This window comes from Podarcis gaigeae (genome assembly GCF_964106915.1).
Source record: "Podarcis gaigeae genome assembly, chromosome: 12".
NCBI lineage: Eukaryota > Metazoa > Chordata > Lepidosauria > Squamata > Lacertidae > Podarcis > Podarcis gaigeae.
The window spans coordinates 38,890,266-38,908,855 of NC_139688.1; the positions used below are offsets into that span (position 1 = coordinate 38,890,266).

General features: G+C 40.6%; 2 protein-coding genes across 4 annotated transcripts in view; one reads left to right on the top strand and one right to left on the bottom strand.

Moving 5' to 3' along the window:
* Positions 1–1,695: 1,695 nt before the first annotated feature.
* Positions 1,696–17,332, bottom strand: DAZL (deleted in azoospermia like). 3 transcript variants are annotated; one of them, XM_083706075.1, is made up of 11 exons: positions 17,172–17,332; positions 15,191–15,325; positions 13,737–13,828; positions 12,879–12,930; positions 12,082–12,148; positions 10,890–11,020; positions 9,366–9,443; positions 8,548–8,598; positions 7,070–7,171; positions 3,995–4,093; positions 1,696–2,576 (listed from the first exon to the last, which is right to left on the bottom strand). In XM_083706075.1, exons 2-11 carry the CDS (start codon positions 15,227–15,229, stop codon positions 2,523–2,525), a joined length of 765 nt encoding a protein of 254 aa, XP_083562201.1. In that variant the 5' UTR covers positions 15,230–15,325; positions 17,172–17,332; the 3' UTR covers positions 1,696–2,522. The 3 variants fall into 3 exon arrangements, with proteins under 3 accessions (XP_083562201.1, XP_083562199.1, XP_083562200.1); XM_083706073.1 differs by lacking the exon at positions 17,172–17,332 and adding an exon at positions 16,787–16,987; XM_083706074.1 differs by lacking the exon at positions 17,172–17,332 and adding an exon at positions 16,380–16,562.
* The window catches only part of PLCL2 (phospholipase C like 2), a 137,621-nt gene continuing 136,090 nt past the window's right edge, over positions 17,060–18,590 (top strand). Inside the window, exon 1 of the mRNA XM_083705585.1 lies at positions 17,060–17,188. The gene's annotated coding sequence lies outside the window, so the exon portion shown is untranslated. The remainder of the gene's footprint in view (positions 17,189–18,590) is intronic.

An 18,590-nucleotide genomic window follows, 5' to 3' on the forward strand; every position in this document is an offset into this window, starting at 1 on the left:
GAGAGGCGGCCCGAAGTGAACCTCCCTGGGAAGCTCCTTGGTTTTTTGTTGCTGCCGCACAGAAGGCTCTGTGCTGCCCTCGTAAAACACGAGTGAGTTCATATGAGAAACAGCAGGCAGTAACATATCCTAGACCTAAAGTGTAATACAGTAGTGTAATCTGGATGTCACTAAGACGCGAATTACATCAACTAGGTTTTGCTTCTCGAGGAAGTGATGCAACTGGCAAAGAACTGGCAAAAAAAAAAAGCACTTCTGGCCATTATTTTTGCTTGCGAACTTTCAGATGCAGCCCTGGATCTGAAAGCACCCCAATATGTAATCCTGAGTCTTAAGTCGGAGTGCAATTCTGTCTGGCACTGGATGTAAACCTCCCCCCAGATCAGATGTATTCCTAATCAACAGCATTTGTTTTGTTGGGTCTATGTGCCCTGCAATCCTTGTGGCCACACTTTAACTGCTATCTGAAGTAGTAGCCACATTACAAGTTATTTAGTAGAAGTAATCCATCCTATAATGGGACTGCTTGGCAACTGCGTTCTGCACAGGAAGCATTTATCACCTTAAGCTGTAACACACAATATTAGACAGATTTATGGAAGCTGTTCAAGTTTGGGACATAGCAAGTTGTTTTTTTATAGAACATTCTAAACTTTTGGGAGGCAGCCTTTAAAAATACTATAATGGTGTATGCATAATAGCTTCACTGAAATCAAAGCAGTACCGGTATATCAAAGTTTAAATTTTATCAAGGTTGATCACATTCCATAACCACAAGAGTTGCTGTGGGAACCAAATCTATGGCAGGATACTCTTGCTCTTCTAAAATATTTCCAGCTCATGGTTACAGGATTCTTCAAATATATGTTCTCTTGCAAGTATAAGTTATCTGAACCTAAAGTCCTGTATAGAAGGTAAAGCTTTAAGTACGCAAGTTAGTTGTTTCTGGCACATAAGAGTTTATGTATAGCTGCTTCTGATCTATCAGCTCAGGACTGTGATGGGACAGCTGGCAAGTGAAATAATGTGTATTGTTAGATGAGTTGACCTCGGAAAGTACAGACTATAGTTGCTTATTTGTCTGTATATTATTCTTGCCCTAACTACAAGGTTGGAGCCCGTGTAGATCCTTTTATCTTGACGGACTTGGACTGCTGCAGCCCAGCCCCCTAGGATATTAAATGTTACATGTGGGTCTTGCATGGAGGCAAGTTCAGAGGTCTGCTTTTTGAGATTATAAATTCTTTTCCCACCCAAGTGGAACAAATTATGCCTATTGTTGCCGTCTGTGTCTTGTTTGACTGACATCAAATGTACAAGCAGAGAACAGGACCGAAACATGTAGGGCAAAGTGGGGATAACACTACCCTAATGAGTTCCTAATTGCTTTCTGGAGCAATGACTTCAGTTAGAGGCATGGGCGTAGCCAAGGGAAGGCTGGGGGGCAGCTGCCCCCCCAATCAATTAAAAAAAATAGCTGAGGTTCCCCTAACAAAAGGCCTGCCCCCTCAACAAAAATCCTGGCAACACCCATGGTTAGAGGAGAAATGTATGAATTCTAAATAATTTTTAATCATTCTTATGTTTCACCCACGCAGTAACTGTGTTAAGACAAAGTAAAAGTACTACTAACATGCTGTAGTTATCCCTTGGTTTTCAAGATTCACTGAAATTGATAGCCAATCACAAAACAAATCCACTTCAAAGAGTTTATTTTGTGGAATTCTTCTCATATAAAACTAAAGTCTACATAATTAAACAGTTTTACAAATTCTTTGATTTAAAGTTGGTGACCAGTTTTAAAAAGCACAAGATCACACTGTATAGTACTCATTCTTTCCACAATTTTAGGATATGGCTATTAGCCAAGATGGCTCAGTATAAAAAAAAAGTGCAACTCACCAAGTATAATTAATACCGTTAAGTTACATTCTTGAGTACACTTTTAATTATCAGTTCTCAAACTGATAAAACTAAGCAGCACACACAGTGAATGAAGTCCCCACTGATTGAATTTTTAAGGCAACACTGTACTTATGTACTTCTGGCACTAATTGAGTTGCAACTGGATGTCTTCACCTGATTCAAGTACAGTTCTAAAAATACCTCTGGCAAAAAAAACTTCGTTTTTTTAAGTGTGAGCTGGAAGTAAATAAAAAGTACTGAAGGTACAAGTTAAAATGTTAGAAGCAACTGCCAACATGCAGAAACATACATATTTTAAAGCTTAGGAATAAACACAACTTAACTCTTTTTTTAAACTGAACTCAAGAGGTTTTCTGGTTAGAAATTTAGAGCAGTGAAACATCTAGACAAGGTAAAACAAACACTTCTAGAAATAGAAAACACACAACATTCTAACATGTCTAGAAATAGATAACATATAATTCAAACAAACTCCAACTTGAAACAACTTTTGCCAGTAAGGCTACATAATTGTCAAGTGCGTTTTTATATATGTGTGTGTGTAATCTCTCTCTTTTAAACGCAATGGATGAAGCACTTCAGGTCAGTGTCATTAATCAAACGGATTTGAGTACAGCTCTGCTTCTTCTAAAATGATGTGCCCTTTTCTCCTACAAAGGTGGCAAGGGGGAGGGAGAAAGAAAAGAGAGAAATTGGAGCACAATTATACTTTCCATAAAGTTCTTTTTCCCCTCACACCCCCACCAGTGAAAAAAAGAGGGGGAAGAATTTTTATTAATTTTATTAATTTGATTTGAACTGATTTTATAATGAATTGATTTTAGAATGCTGTATTATTTTACTGTTGTTAGCCACTCTGAGCCCGGCTTTGGCTGGGGAGGGCGGGATATAAATAAATTTATATTATTACTATTATTATTATTATCATCATTATTATTATATTTATATTTATTATATTTATTTTTATTTTTATTATCTGGTGGCGTTTATGTTGATTTCCCCTAAATAGCTTTCCTCCATATCAAAAAGGAAGCTTTTTATTTATTTAAAGGAGACTATCTTTTTGCTTGCTTGCTTACTTGCTAAATGGAGAAATTGGTGGGAAGAGGGCTTGTGGGGGGGCTTCTGTGGGGGGAAAGATTTAGCTGGCTGCCTTATGCTGAAATGGGAGATTGGGTACTATGTGAGAATGATGCATAGGGCATTTTTCAGTAAGCAGTGCAAGCAAATGTGTGTCTACTCACAAGCAAGCCCTACTTAATTCAATGAGGCTTACTCCCAGAAAGTAGAAGAAAGTTTAGTTAACCTAAGGGGCTTATGCATGCACAGAATCCATTTTAAAGCCCTCCACCACCGCCCCTCACCTGCTGCAGGGAACCACGGCACACCCTCCTCCCGCCACCACCGTGGGGAGTAGAGTCAGGACCCTCTGCTGCTGGGGGAAGTGTGGCACACCCTCTGCAACTACGAAGAGACACTCTGCCACCACGGTGAGGCGTGGCAAGGCTCTCTGCTGCTGCAGGGAAGTGCGGTGCACCCTCCACAACCACAGGCAGGTACGATGGAACTTTCTGCCACTGTGGGAAGCCCCAGCAAGGCCTTCTGCCACCGCAGATATATATTGTGATATATAGAGATATTTACCTGGTGATATATTATGATGTTGACAACCATTTATTGCCCAGCCCTACCATCGCTTAAACAGTTGTATTTAGTAAGAACATTTCAATGCCAAATTAAAATGCAGCAATAAGGCTTATGAAGGCAGGTGCTTATTTGTAGTTGTCACTGTCAAGTCTGCAGTCAGAACATGCAATTATCCTGATTTCTCTAGGCCCCAAACAGGAGCAGAAGTAAGCTTTAAAGGTTGGCTTCAACTTACTTTTACCCAGAATAGCTCTATCAAAATTAATTATCATGACCAATTTAGATACATTAATTTAAATGGGTCTACTCTGAATGCAAGTTAGTTGACCCAACACTTCAACAAATTAATAAAATTCAAGTGATTAAGAGTTGCTGCCCTAATGATGTGATCTCCTCTAGTAGTCTGCAATCATATTCATACCTTAAGATAGTCCTCCTGAGTTACAATATTGTTCCTCAATCTGCTGTCTGGGTTACATAGACATGAAACTACCGTCTGTATGCTTCGGTCCACAGATTTCTAAAGTAATTACATTTTATTAGTTTATTTTCAATACAGTATGTACACCATAGGTAAAAACAAATAAAGTTGTCTGTACCAAGACCTTTGCTGCAAAGGTTGGTATTTCCAAAATCAGATCTTTATTGTTTTCGTAACCTTTCTAGTAGCCACTTTGGAAGACACCACAGCACTAACACAAAATGAAAGTTTTATTAAAACCATTCCTTCTCTTTAAAAAAATACCCTTCACCTACAGCGAGGATTTCCTAGCGTTAAATAAATTATGTCCCAAATAGCAGTCTTGAAAATAGTCTTGTTTGATTAGGTAGATCCTACCAACAATAACATTATCAAAATCAACTTTTGCTTGATTGCTGCATTCTAGAACTAGCAACTAGGGAAAGACAGGTAAAAGGTAAAGGTACCCCTGCCCGTACGGGCCAGTCTTGCCAGACTCTGGGGTTGTGCGCCCATCTCACTCAAGAGGCCAGGGGCCTGCGCTGTCCGGAGACACTTCCGGGTCACGTGGCCAGCGTGACATCACTGCTCTGGCGAGCCAGAGCCGCACACGGAAACGCCGTTTACCTTCCCGCTGGTAAGCGGTCCCTATTTATCTACTTGCACCCGGAGGTGCTTTCGAACTGCTAGGTTGGCAGGCACTGGGACCGAGCAGCGGGAGCGCACCCGCTCGAACCGCCGACCTTTCAATCGGCAAGTCCTAGGCGCTGAGGCTTTAACCCACAGCGCCACCTGCGTCCCTTGAGGGAAAGACAGAGAAGAGAACAAAAAATAACTTACAACCCCAATGTATCATTTGCTTAGGGGTACAGAGAGTTTGGACAGAATGAACACAGTTTTTACTATGATTAAAAGTTACATAAATATAATGATTGATCTGGAATTCTATGGACAAAATTCCAATACAACTCCAAATTCAGAGGTAGCAAAATAGTAGCATACTGCTGACCTGTGAATATTTACACAAACTAAGTACATACACCATCCAGGGGACAGATATGAAGTACACATTCCCCACCTCAACATTAGAACTTCAAACATAGAACTTCAAAATGGCAAATATATATACAGTGGTACATCGGGTTACATACGCTTCAGGTCACAGACTCTGCTAACCCAGAAATAATACCTCGGGTTAAGAACTTTGCTTCAGGATGAGAACAGAAATCGTGCTCTGCCGGCGCGGCGGCATCAGGAGGCCCCATTAGCTAAACTGGTGCTTCAGGTTAAGAACAGTTTCAGCTTAAGAACGGACCTCTGGAACAAATTAAGTTCTTAACCCAAGGTACCACTGTGTGTGTGTGTGTGTGTGTATATATATATATATATATGCAGGTTTTGGTGTCCTCGGGTGTCTTCCCGTGTAAAAGTTGGGGTGTCTAGGCGACGTTTCGACGAGGTCTCACTCGTCATCTTCAGGCTGGTGCTTTCGGCTTCTTGTTACTGGAACAGAGCGGGATCTCAATGTTTGAGTTCCTATAAATACTGTAGAGGGGGTGTGGTGTCTAGCCTCCAATGTTCTGGGCAGAGAGGAAGTTCCCAGGCTAGTGTGCCTTTTCTTCTTTTGTTCCTTAATTACTTGAGAGATACCTTGAGTGATTTCTTGAGTGATATCCTGAGTACCACTTAGGTGGGTCATTAGGTGTGGATTAGTTGCTAAAGTCTTTGTGTCTTGACCTCTTGAACTTTGTGAAGAGTTTTCCTGAGAAGATGGCTGTATTGCACTTAGTTGTGCTTTGGCTTGGCTTCGTGTATAGGGGCGAGCTGTGGTTTTGTGGCTTGTGTCAGCCAGATCTGTGTAGGGATTGCAGGGGGGTGCAGCATCCGGAGGTGCCACCATGGATTGGCTACTGGATGGTGTCAGTAATTCATCTGTGGAGAGGGTCTGGGTTTGGGTCTGGTGTGGTTGATTGGTGTTGGCGTTCTGTGTGCCTCTGGATCTGGTGTCAGTTTTTGTGGGGAGGGCTAATTTCCAGATGTCTGGCAAGCGGGATGTGTCGTCACGCTTGTTCATGTTGTGAGGGTGTTTCTCTATCTCGATGGCTTCCATGATTATTCTCTTGTGGTGATGTTCCGTGTTAAAGAGCAATTTGGAATCTGCAAAATTAATTTCGTGTCCTGTTTCTTTCATGTGTTGGAAAAGAGAGGAAGTTTTTTTCTTCTTTTTTTTTTTATTTTTTTTTTTCAAGGTATCTCTCAAGTAATTAAGGAACAAAAGAAGAAAAGGCACACTAGCCTGGGAACTTCCTCTCTGCCCAGAACATTGGAGGCTAGACACCACACCCCCTCTACAGTATTTATAGGAACTCAAACATTGAGATCCCGCTCTGTTCCAGTAACAAGAAGCCGAAAGCACCAGCCTGAAGATGACGAGTGAGACCTCGTCGAAACGTCGCCTAGACACCCCAACTTTTACACGGGAAGACACCCGAGGACACCAAAACCTGCATTCCTGTACCCGTGAAAATCTACGAAAGCATATATATATATATATATATATATATATATATAGCGAGAAAGAGAGAAACCATGCTGGAGTCAAAAGTTTCTCTGGAATAGAACATTCTACTCGGCAGAATACTACTATAGCCTCCTGCCCATTTGAGGCATTTAATCATCTTGTGTAATAAGAAACAAGTAGATTCTGGTCTGGCCAAGGACCTCCAACAGCAGAAATACGAATCCCATGCTAACGAATTTAGGCCACATTGCTTTAATTATCATTGCCATGCTACTTTCTGCAGCAATGGGCTCACTCATAGGAGAATGCTAAAATGTAAAGGCCAAGCATAGGCCAAGATGCTGAATGAAGCAAGACAGCAGCCTTTTCTCATTTAACTCAAGTATTTCTATTCACCTTTGGCCACAAAATACTTCAGGAACAAAGAGAAGCAATGCACCCACCCACCCTTTTCATACTCTGCATTTCCTTATCTCTCGTTTCCCTTTGGGGATGTTGAAAGAAATCATGGGTACCTTTTGTGGACTGTTTCCACAGGACTGTGCAGTCTCAGCCATAGAACACTCTGCCTGTTCTGCGCCTACCTCCAAATCACCACCATAATTCATGGTATAAGCCTATGTAAAATACGAAGTATAAGAGTTAATATAAATTGACACTATCTATTCCAGGTGCAGAACAAATGGAAGTATTATAGGCAAGGTATTATATGAAATCGTGACCTTTTGCTCCCACACCAGTTAAAAGCTCAAATGGTTGGATGGGCCATCCAGTAAATATAATACAACACACTGCTATGCACAGCACACCTACCCTACCAGCCTCAGCATCTCCTGGAACCCATCATCCCCCCCCCCCCGCCCCCAATCTACAGCTATCACTCTCTACTTCTCTATGGTGCTTGTTGTAAATATTGAGGGTGGCAAGATAATTTATGAGGTGCTGGACAGTCACTTTATTATGCATCCTTAACACACCTCAAAGTAAGCTCTCTTGTTAGTTAGAATAGGATAATTAAATAGGAATGTGGCAGCTATCAGAAAGTTCTGTCCTTATTCTTAAAGTAGCTATAACCTTAGGCTGGCATAGGAGCAACCATAGAACCAGTAGTCACCATGTCAGTGAAGATAAACAACAAACCAATCCCACAGGTTTTGATAGCATAGTATTTATTCATTTTTATTTTTAAACTCTTAACATGGATTGAACTGTATCTTTGTTAACACTGAAGCGTATAACATGGAATAATTACATAAAATTAAAACAAAACAATAAAAACTCAGATAAATGGTTCTGAATGTATTAACAAAGTTATGTTGAAGTATATATACAAAAATTATTACAGATATGAAATAATGTATAGTAATGGGTATCTGCATAGATTTGTGACCATAAGTAAAAAGTATTTTCATAGAATGATAATTGCAGAGTTGGAAGGGATCACAAGGGTCACCTAGTCCAACACCTGCAATGCAGGAATTTCATACCCAACTCCCTCAACCATTCCTCATACACTTGATTATCTTGGTCGTCTCCTTCTGCACGTTCCATCCATCTTGTCACTATCCTTCCTAAATTGTGGTGCCCAGAACTGGACACAGTACTCCAGGTGTGGTCTGACCAAGGCATAATAGAGCAGGAGTATTACGTGTATACAGGAATTTATAGGAAGAGGGGAAGGAGGGAGTGGAGGTGGAAAAAATTCAATTATGCGCTTCATGCACGCCTGATAGATTTTTGTGGCTTTCTTGAAATGTCTAGTGTAAAGGATGGGATCTAAAATTTAACTCTTAATCTTAACATGTGCCAGATGCACAACTTCAGCACTCTGCCGAAAAACAGACTGGGAACCTTTTTCAGCACTCACTTCCACTGTAGAAAAATCCTTCCATTTTTAATGAGACATTATTGTGGCAGTACTTCAGTATCTGAATTATTTTTTGTCAATTTAGCTTAATCATTCAAGCTTAAATACATGGTGTGACCCTCTTACCGGAGGCACAATATAGTTTCTGGGTTCTCCAGGTGGCCATTGTGGTGGAACCTTAAGAAAGAAATAAGATGTTTCAATATGCAGCAGCCTTTAGCAGTAGACAGTTCAACAGGTTTATTTATTTCAAAAAATCTTTTTACCTCAAAGTGTTTTTTTAAAATGTCAGTCCTAAGATTCACAATAATGCTATGTGTGAGCAGAAATCTGAATGTATTTTCACCAAGTTTATGAAGATGTTGCATCAGGATTTGCACAAGCTGGATACAGTACTATAAACAGAATACATGATCTCTTCAAAGAGGCGAGAGGAGGAGAGAGAAGCAAGCAAGCCATCTCAGTGACAGAACTGGACAAGGATAGGGCACCAAGGGTGGTATCCAACTAAGTAATCCCATTGGCGCAAGGACTTTTGCCTTTGTAGCAGGACATGCCTCACTGCAGCCAACATTTTATTCTTTTTAATGTGGATACTGCCCTTTTATTGTAAGTATTGTCAGGATTATTTACAATAGACTGAAAAAAGGTCCTATGCTTAAAGCAGCTCAGTGACCACAAAGGTAAATTCAATCAAATATCCATTCCAATATACTACCACCACATCACTCAAGACTACTTCCATTTTGGTAACTGTTCTTATAGCAAATCTTATTAACAAATCTAAATCATTTTATAGCCATTTATGCACAAATCCAAATCAATTTGAACAATCTGCCAGACATATTTAAACTAAGTATTCATCTAAAAGTAAAGAGATCAGGCTTAATCAAGCTTGGCTTTCACATGTCAGTAGTAGAATTGAAATGGATTTCAACACAAACCTGATAGTTGTAAGCAGGCTGAAACCCTACAGGTACCTGTTGCTGAATTAATAAAGCTGGTGACCCATAAGGATATGCCTGAAAGTTAAAAAAAACCCCTATTGTTAGGCAAAAGTATATTCTTACAAGGCAACTATCATGGGCAAAGTGCCAGGTTAGCTAGTAAATGTATGGTGTGGTGTATACCCAATTGCAGACAATGACTTGTTAACCATGGCACAGCCTCATGCATCCTCTTCATCTTCATGCATAGAGACAGGAGACAGTATACTTCTTAATACCAGTTGTTGGGAATCATGAGTAACTTGAGTGCTATTGTCTTTGACCAGATCCAGCAGAGCTCGTCTTAAGTTATTTAAAACTTCCTATTTCTTGCTGCATCCAAACTTGGCAAATATTTTCCTCAAATCACAAGTTCTTTTAAAAAAAACAACAAGAAGAAGACAGGAAGCTTTAAATCTCCACCCCCACATGTAAAGGGGAGGAGGATGTGAGCCTGAGGTTACTGCTGGTTTGTTTATGTTTAAACCAAATATATGTCTCCACAGTTCTAAGATAAGTTTAGTTAAATCAGATTTGAAGTGGAAAGGACCTGCAAACATAACTGTATCTGAAGCTCTAATAGCAAGACACCACACAAAACAGCTGCTGTCTTGAGCGAACTGACTAGTTAAGAGGAACATATGAGTTATGACAAATTCAAAGCTGCATTTAATTTAGTAGAAAGCTTTGTTTCAAAAGGTAAAAAGGTTGTTGTACAGCTATTTACTGTACAAAGAGTCCCACCCCATATGAAATAATTCTTTTCGAGAATCCCACCTTCCCTGATAGACAACTTAGAAGATTTACATGCTTCTGGAAAGATGTAAATATAGAAGATTAGCAGCTTTGGGTTTAGATTAACAGTTTATGTCATATGGGAGGCACAAACTACATGAATGTTCTGTGTCAAGAGAATGAAGCCTTTACCCCACGTGCATTTTATGTTTGCCAGTTCTCATGTAATTTTTCAGAAGTATTTTAATCAGGGCATTCAGCCGGAACAAACTGGAACTGAGTTCCGGCACCTCTGTAGCATTGCTGTTCCCTGTCACAGTGCTCGGTGCTGTGCTGTAGAGGCACCATGGCACTTGGAGCTGTGTGATGTAGGCAGCAGCATTTTATATTATTTTGCCACCGTGAGCGGGCGAAGAAGAGTTATCCTCCTACATGAAGACAACTTTAGTTGGTTGCTCCCCCTGCCCCTAACAAAAGGTTCCGGCACCTCTTTTTCTAGAAAAAACGCCCTGATTTAAATAGCTAAATGTAACCCATTCCAAGCCTTTGCAATAGACAAGGAAGCAAGGAGTAATGGTTACAACATACAACCCTTATTCTTGTAGTACTGCTTAAGTCACATTTGTCCACCCTCTATACAGAAAACATTGAATCTTTAAATTCATTTTTTTTTTTTAGTAATCCAAATATAAAATAGCTGTGGAGTGCTGTTCACTTGTATTAAGGCCCTACTTTAGAAAATGTTACCTGAACATATTGTGTGACAGGACTCATCACAGCTGGAGGCTGCAAATATGCTTCCTGGTTGCTCCAAACGCTGTGGAACTGAGGTGTGGGCGAATTAATAAGCACTGGTCTCGGTGGCACATGATAGGCACCTTGGAAGACAAGGGAAGCATTGAGAACTTTCATATACAGTAAGCCCACAACTTACGTGGTTCTGGGCATAGCGCCTAAAGCCAAAATCAAGTAGTCAAAACACATTGGGTACAATGGTGGGTGCGACTGCCAAAGTTTTTTTTTTCTTGGGTGCCCACCCCCTTTTCAATTGTGTGTGTTTTTTTAATTGCCAAGCATGTAAAGCTGAATGCGCACAAGTCAAATGTGCCTAAGTTGCAAGTGTATTGTATTTTAAAATAAAAGTTTAGGCTTCTTTATCCTGAAGGAATTGTACAGCTGGTACTGTAATATTTTTCCAGTTCCACAGAAGTCACAGACAGTACTAGCAGATATGCCACTGAACTGCATCATGCACAAGAGTTACTCTTGTGAATGTATGTTCACCAAGTAGTAAATCTCACTGTCTTCAATGAGGCTTACTCCCTGGTTAGTGTGTTTAGGATTGTATCCACAAGAGGCAGTCAAACACACAACCTATATGAATTGGGTGCGGCACTAGGATAACATATAGCTGTCTCTCCACTGGGCTTATTAAGAGAAAGGAACTGCCAGCTGAGGAGAGTTTTGCCGTGTTGGCAGTCCCTCCCTGCTTTGCCCAAACAGGAAGCTATCACTGAAGGTTCTCCTGCTGATGGAAAGCTCTGAAACAGTGTTTTAGGACAGGTAGCCAGCGGAGATCTTCTGGATTCAAAACTCCATGGATGCTTGGGCCTTTCAGCTATGTCAACCTGAAGAGTCTAGCAATAAGCCAGAAAACACCCATGAAAATCACATTTCGCCTTGGCTAGCACAAGCAAGCAGAGCTTGGGACATCTCTGCAGGTCTTCCCTGCTGTTCCCTGGGAAGAATTACAAATGCTCTGTAAAAAGATTTGGTTTTATCAGCAAAACAACACACTATGGTACAAATCTGTATAAGTTATTTATGTTTAAATTCCATAATTATTGCTGTGATTTATACTGATAATTAAAGTAAGAACATTAAGTTTGGTACTACAAAGTGTCACCTGATACAGTTGAACACGTTTAACGATACTCACATAGGTTTGGGTGTTTTCTTATTGCAGGTCCTAGTTTGAGTTTCTTCCCATGGAAGTTGATTTGTGACTGAAAAAAGAGTTATGTGAGAGTTAGATCCCTACATTTTCTTAATTGGGTTAAACATTGCAGACTATGGAACATACAAACGCCACAAGCCTCTGCAACTGCTTTCATGGTATGTCATTCTAATTAGTACTTTCTCTATTTTAATTTATTTTTTCTAGAAGTGTTAACTGACAAATTGGAAGCAGCAAATATATTCTGTAAAATAAGCGAAAAGTCGGAACAGTACAAAAAAAAATTACCACACTGGTAGTGTACTGATACACTAAACAGATTTCCACAGAAGAGTTTCTTTTTAAACTTATTTGGGCAAAGACCTTTGATGTAGCAGACCTGGTGAAGCAGCTACAGAAGCTTACTCATTTCTTCAACGAATAAAGTCAGTTATTCAGGAGTGATGTACACTTATCAATAAATCATTATTTTTCAATAGCTGTTTAAAACCTGCAAGCAATGTCTGATAATGCAACCATTTCTACAGAGGCTAAGAACCTATGTGTAAACAAATTATAATCAGAAGTATAGCAGACTGAACACAACACAAGAATATTGGGTAGAAAGGAGACTCTTGAAAACAGTCAATTTGCATCCCACCTGAAACCAAGACCAGCCACTCTAATCCAATGTTCTCTTTACAAGTTGAACCCCTTACTGATCCCATGCCAAACCAGAACTGAACCCTTGGATATTGAAGATAATTCTCACATATAAGACATCCCAAATGACAACTTACTTCTACTATTTTCTGTACATCGACATTGTCCAAAAATGACACGAATCCATATCTGCAAAGGTAATTCAAAATTAGCTACAGTAGTGTAACCTTTCAGCATTAGTAACACCACTTAAACTGAACCTCATACACTAGAAGAAAAACATCAAGGCAAGTACAATCCCAAGCCAAACAAGATGAAGAATGGATGACGGCAGTTATGTTCCTGAAAGTTGGGGGTGGAGAGACACCACTAATTTATCAAATTTGATTGTCACTTTCTTGTAATCCTCAAAGGACAAGTGGATTTATTGATAGCCACATTGCTTCTTAATAAATTCCATTTATTTTGAAGATTTATATCTCATCCTTTGGCTGCAAGATCCCACAAAGTGGCTTACAATATTGATTAAACACACATGTATTATTTTATTTGTTGCATTTATATCCCACTCTTCATCAAATTGTCAGAGGGAAAAAATAAAATACTTTAACAGATATAAAATACACAGCAGCATCAAACGTAAAACAAGAACAGTATTCTACAGGAGGCGACTACTTTAAACTCATACGTAATCTCTTCCGAAGGCCTGAAAACATATTTAGCAGGACAAAATCAAAACACTATTACAATAAAATACAAAGACGCGAGTTAAAAATCAGAGACACTAAACCATTTACAGTGTTCATGGCTGGGATTTACCAATTCACAGCTCACACATATCTACGATGTACTGATATCTCTAATATCTCTAATAGCAACTGATACTTCCTGTGCTTATCTTACCCCATCCACATTTACCCTAGCAGCTAATAGGCTAATTTGGTATGACTGACACCTTATTAATGGTCACACTGTTATCAAGGCAATCTACTCACCCCTTGGACACACCAGTTCTGTCGGTGATTATTTTCACTTCTTTAACAGTGCCATATCGTGCAAAGAAGCTCCGAATTTCTGTCTCATCCATCTAGAAGTACATTGCACCATATGAACAAAGGCCCAGTGAAAATCATTGCAGTATCATGAATCTAGCAAGTATGGCTTCAAAAGTGTTTTAAAAGTGTTTGCAGCAAAATAAGTAACTCTCAGCAGTTTATGATCCTGCAGCAACAATAAATTATTGTTGCTTAACGAAGTGCTAGAAGCTGAATGGAGCCAATATGCCTATTCTATGGGCTAGCAATATGCTGACTGACAGTGTTCAAAACTCCCATTGTTCTAGGCGCATTTTGCGACAGGAAATTTCATTAGCACGAGCAGTTTATGAGCTCTGGGCACAGTACTGCGCCTAAGATTTCAGATTAAAACTGCAGAGTGGGAGGAAAGGAGGACCTTTTTCTGCCTCCCCACTTCCATCTGCTTTCTGAAGACTGGAGAAGACCCTCTTAAGAATATTAGGGGGTGGGCAGGGGAAGGACTAGACCATGTGAAAAATGAACATAATATTTTAGCTGCAGTTCATTCATTTTCAGCTTTGTATTCTTATTAAAAAAAAACACACCTAGACATTCCTGTGTTGTGCCCATAACCTAGGTTTTTGCCATTTTGCTCCTAGATTTCATCTCAGTTTCTAACACTGCCTACTGAGGATATTTTAAAACTTAAACAAGACTTAAAATAGCTAGCTTTAGTCAGCAGCATAAGAACAGAAGGTAATGGGGGAAAGGCATGTATGAGTGAGAGAACTGGAATTATCCTTAGTATGATCACTGAGGGAGGCTGAGAAGTACTGAGTCTCAATGTAAGAAGGCAGCACACTGCCTAAAAGTTCTCATTGGGTTTCTGAGGCTTACTGCATATATTTTCTTCAATGCATCCTGAGCACAAGATATTTCTTCAAGCGAAAATAAGGTTGTAAAAATCATTTCTAAAGGCTGTGCAGTTTTTTGAACACCAAATTAGAGATATTTTGACTAAAGTAGTAATGCTACTAGCTCTCCAGCTGCATTTGAAGATCTTGTGATTACAATGTGTCAAACATTTGCTCCTACTCTGGACAGCCACTGATTATTTTTTTATTGTGGCAAGATGAAAATTCTTAAGTCTGAGTAATGTATTTAAAAGCAGCACTAGTGATAATACCTCCGCATAAAGCAACCAAATAGGGGACCTTAAGTAATATCCGGGCTAGAGTAGTTTTTCAGTGCAATCCTATGCATATCTAATCAGAATTAAGTCCCCCTAAGTTTTGGACTTATTGGACTTAAGTTCCCATAAAAGCTTATTGTGCCTTTATTGTGCATATACTCATCTGCCCGAAGTCCTCAAGACAGATCAATGCACCAATTTTAACAAATCTTAATAAGCTCAAAATAAAAAGAATACATACCCGAATGTCAATTCCACCCACAAAAATGGTATTTGGCATGATTTTCCCTTCAGGCAGAACATAGCCTTGGCTTGTTGCAGGCAACTGAGCATTTTCTTCTCGGGTAATGTTTTGGGAGTCTTGATTTGCAGCAGACTATGAACAAATTTTATATACCATTTTATAAGAATTTTCACACTTGTTTATTAGACATTTTCTGCTCTATGTGGATAAAACTAACATGCAGAACAGAATACCAAGTGCATTTTTCTAGATAACATCAGGATTCTTTTTACCTTCCCTTGAAGTTTGTCTGCAACATGACTGTTTTAGAATGTTGCGTTGGAAAATTTTAAGTACCGTACCGCACAGAGAAAAACATTGGTCCTACTGTAGATTCATTACAGTCTCCAAGCAACACATGCCTATACAACACATGTATAATAAAAATATTTTAAACTCTTTAAAATCTTAAGGCCTCGATTTAAGAATTAAACAGAATATTCGAGCGATTCTGTAGTTATGTGGGGTCTTTACAAGATCAAAGCTACCTGTCCCTTTTCATTGGGCAAGAGATGGCTCGGGCTGCAAAGCAATCGCCAGGATGCTTAGGAGCCTTGCGAGCTGCTTGGGATCCCAAACCCTTGAAATAAAAGTGCATGCTCCCTACACCCTCCCCGCCCCCCGATCTCGCATTGGCAGCTTGCACCGAGGCTGCACAGACTGAAGAAGCCCCTTCTCGCAGTTTCCTCCACGCCGCTACCTCCTAGTTGAGAAGAGTTAAGTAACTACTAGACATGTTTCCTCCAAGAAAGAAGCGAACCACAGCGAACAGGTGCCCCGCACCCCGATATTACTGCCAACCGATGCTCATTATTAGACACATCACGTTAGCCGCGAACCCAAATTAAGACCGTTCTTCTTCAGTCGCAAAGCGGCAGGGCCTGGTGCGCGTGCGCAGCACGAACGCAGCGGCGGTGCCCGCCATTCCTGCGCGTTTGGAGCCGCTCGCTTCGCACTCCACACACGCACACACAAACACACACGTGCTCAAATTCAGCGTTAGCTGATCCGTTGGAGAGGACTATTCTCTTCCAGTTCCAGACACCCAACAAAAGGGGGGAACCCGTTTTGCGGGAGGGGCAGCGCCTTCAAATAAAGTTTTTTTAAAAAATCGCCGCGCGACAAAATGGTGCCCTTTTCCCCTCACCGCCTTCCCTCCTCGCGCTCTACGGAGGCCTTTCCGACGGCTTTCCACGAAGCCTTTCGAGGCCCGCTTCTCTTCCCGTCCCCCACGGCAGCCCTCGACCCCTCAATAGGTGCGGAGGAGGAAGAGAGCCGCCTTCGCCCCAAGCCGCTATTTCGAGGCCGAGTCGAGCCGGCCTCTCTTCCCCTCACAAAAAGCGCACCTCGTCGCGCGCGACGCTAGATTCCGAAAGGGAAGACGAATGGACCCCGTTCCCCCTTACATGGATGGGGGGGGGGGAAACCTCCCCCGCTCCATCCCCCGACTTAGCCCTCGCGGTTCTCTGAAAAGCCATTCTTTTTACCGACGAAGTAAAAAAACGTGGCTACCCCTGAAGAACTTGGAACACCACTTTTTTTTACTTAACTTACCATCTTCTAGGGCAAACCTTTGAACTCGTTGAAATGGAAAACAAAGGCTTTCTCTCTCCCCCCCTTTAAATAATAAATAAATAAAAACACCCCACCACCGCAACCAAATCCACAAATTTCCCCTCCCCTCCCTTTAAAACATGTCAGCAGCTGCTCCAGAAAGCGCCCCTAGAGAGAGACCCCGCCCACGGCTCTTCGCCACACCCAAAAGGGGCAAAGGCGGGACTTGGTCCTAATAATTTGCTCACCCCCCCCCCTCAATTTTGAACGCTTATTCGGTTTATTTTTTAACCCGAGAGGGGCTGCCATATAGCGTTGTCACGTAGGAAGAGCGTTTCAAAGATACATATAAAAAAAGACACGCCACCTCTCTTTTACTTCCTACCTTCCCCCCGCACTGAGGTAAAACTTTAAAAGGGATGGGGTTTTTTTATTCGTTGGGGAGTGGGCGCGTGTCGCCGACCCCCATTTTTCTTCACCGTTCAGGACCGTCCTGAGTAAAAAATAAAAAAAAAATATTAAGAGACCTTCAATCGACTTTCACGTCAGCGGCTTAAAAGCGCCATTGTGAAAAGCGCTTTTTTAAACCGACACTGACCCTCGTGAGGTTACAGGAAAGGGGATGGTTGCGCATCTGTTAATCTGGATCTGAATTAAAAACTTGTTTCGTGTAAAAAATAATAATGAAATGCTTAGATGAGCTACCTTTTCTTATACATAGCAACGGCCCTTATGCAGTCACTATGTAGTTTGGTGCTGTCTTTTTTTTTTTTTTGGCAGTATTAACACCTTAGTAGCCTTAAATTAAGTATGTGGTAGAAGATATGTGGTAGAAGATATGTGCTTTGGGCACCGTCCTAGGATTAAAAGTCGCATTGAATTCAGTGGGGCCTACTTCTAAGTAGACATGTATAGGATTGTGCTGTTAGTTACTAGCAAAGGGGCCACTGGCTGGACTTGTGGGTTCTGTGAGAAACGTGTGGTGCAATATTGGGGCCTGGATTTGTTTTGTTCTCCCCCTCTCGGAATCCACCAGTTGGCCACACTCAAAAGTGCAGTGAAAGGCAGGAGGAAGGTGTTCAAAATGGCTGACGGCTTATTAAAAAATAAATAAATAGTATCATCGTACAACAACCATTCACAATGCCCATTAACTATGTAATTTTGTGCTACGCAATTTTGCACTAGGTTTAGATTGATAAAAGGGTTGTTGAGATGCTAAGTGCAAAATAGTGGGATGGAACCGCACCTCCTTTTCTGAAGTATTTCTTTTTAAATAACACCTTAACTGTGTCCTTAATAAAAATTTGGCTAGAAAAATAACTTATTTTGGTCAGCTGTAGGTTCTCTGCAGGGAAAGGATTTTTGTCACGGGTGGGTGGGTGCATAGAGCAGTAGGCACTGTCTCAGGAAAGGAATATTTTCCCCCCTGAAGAGATTGTATTCATTGTAATAAGTGAAGTTTGCTCTATTTTAAGTATCCCTGAAACAAATTGTGTTGTAGATATGACTTAATAAAAAGTGTATTATAAGAATCATTATTTATTGATCTAAGGGTGATACACATTTTGTTACAAATGATCAGATCAGGATTGCAATAGATGAAAGTGGACAAAACAAAAAGATTTCAGGACTGAATATTAGACATAACGTATATAATACGCCAAAAGAAATTAAGAGAAAATCTCTCAAATTATCTTAATGAATGTGTCCTAGCCAGTATCTAAGAGCTGGCTACCTACCTACATCATGTGAACCCTGCAGCCAACACATGGCTGTACTGATTCCTTTATAAACACTGATG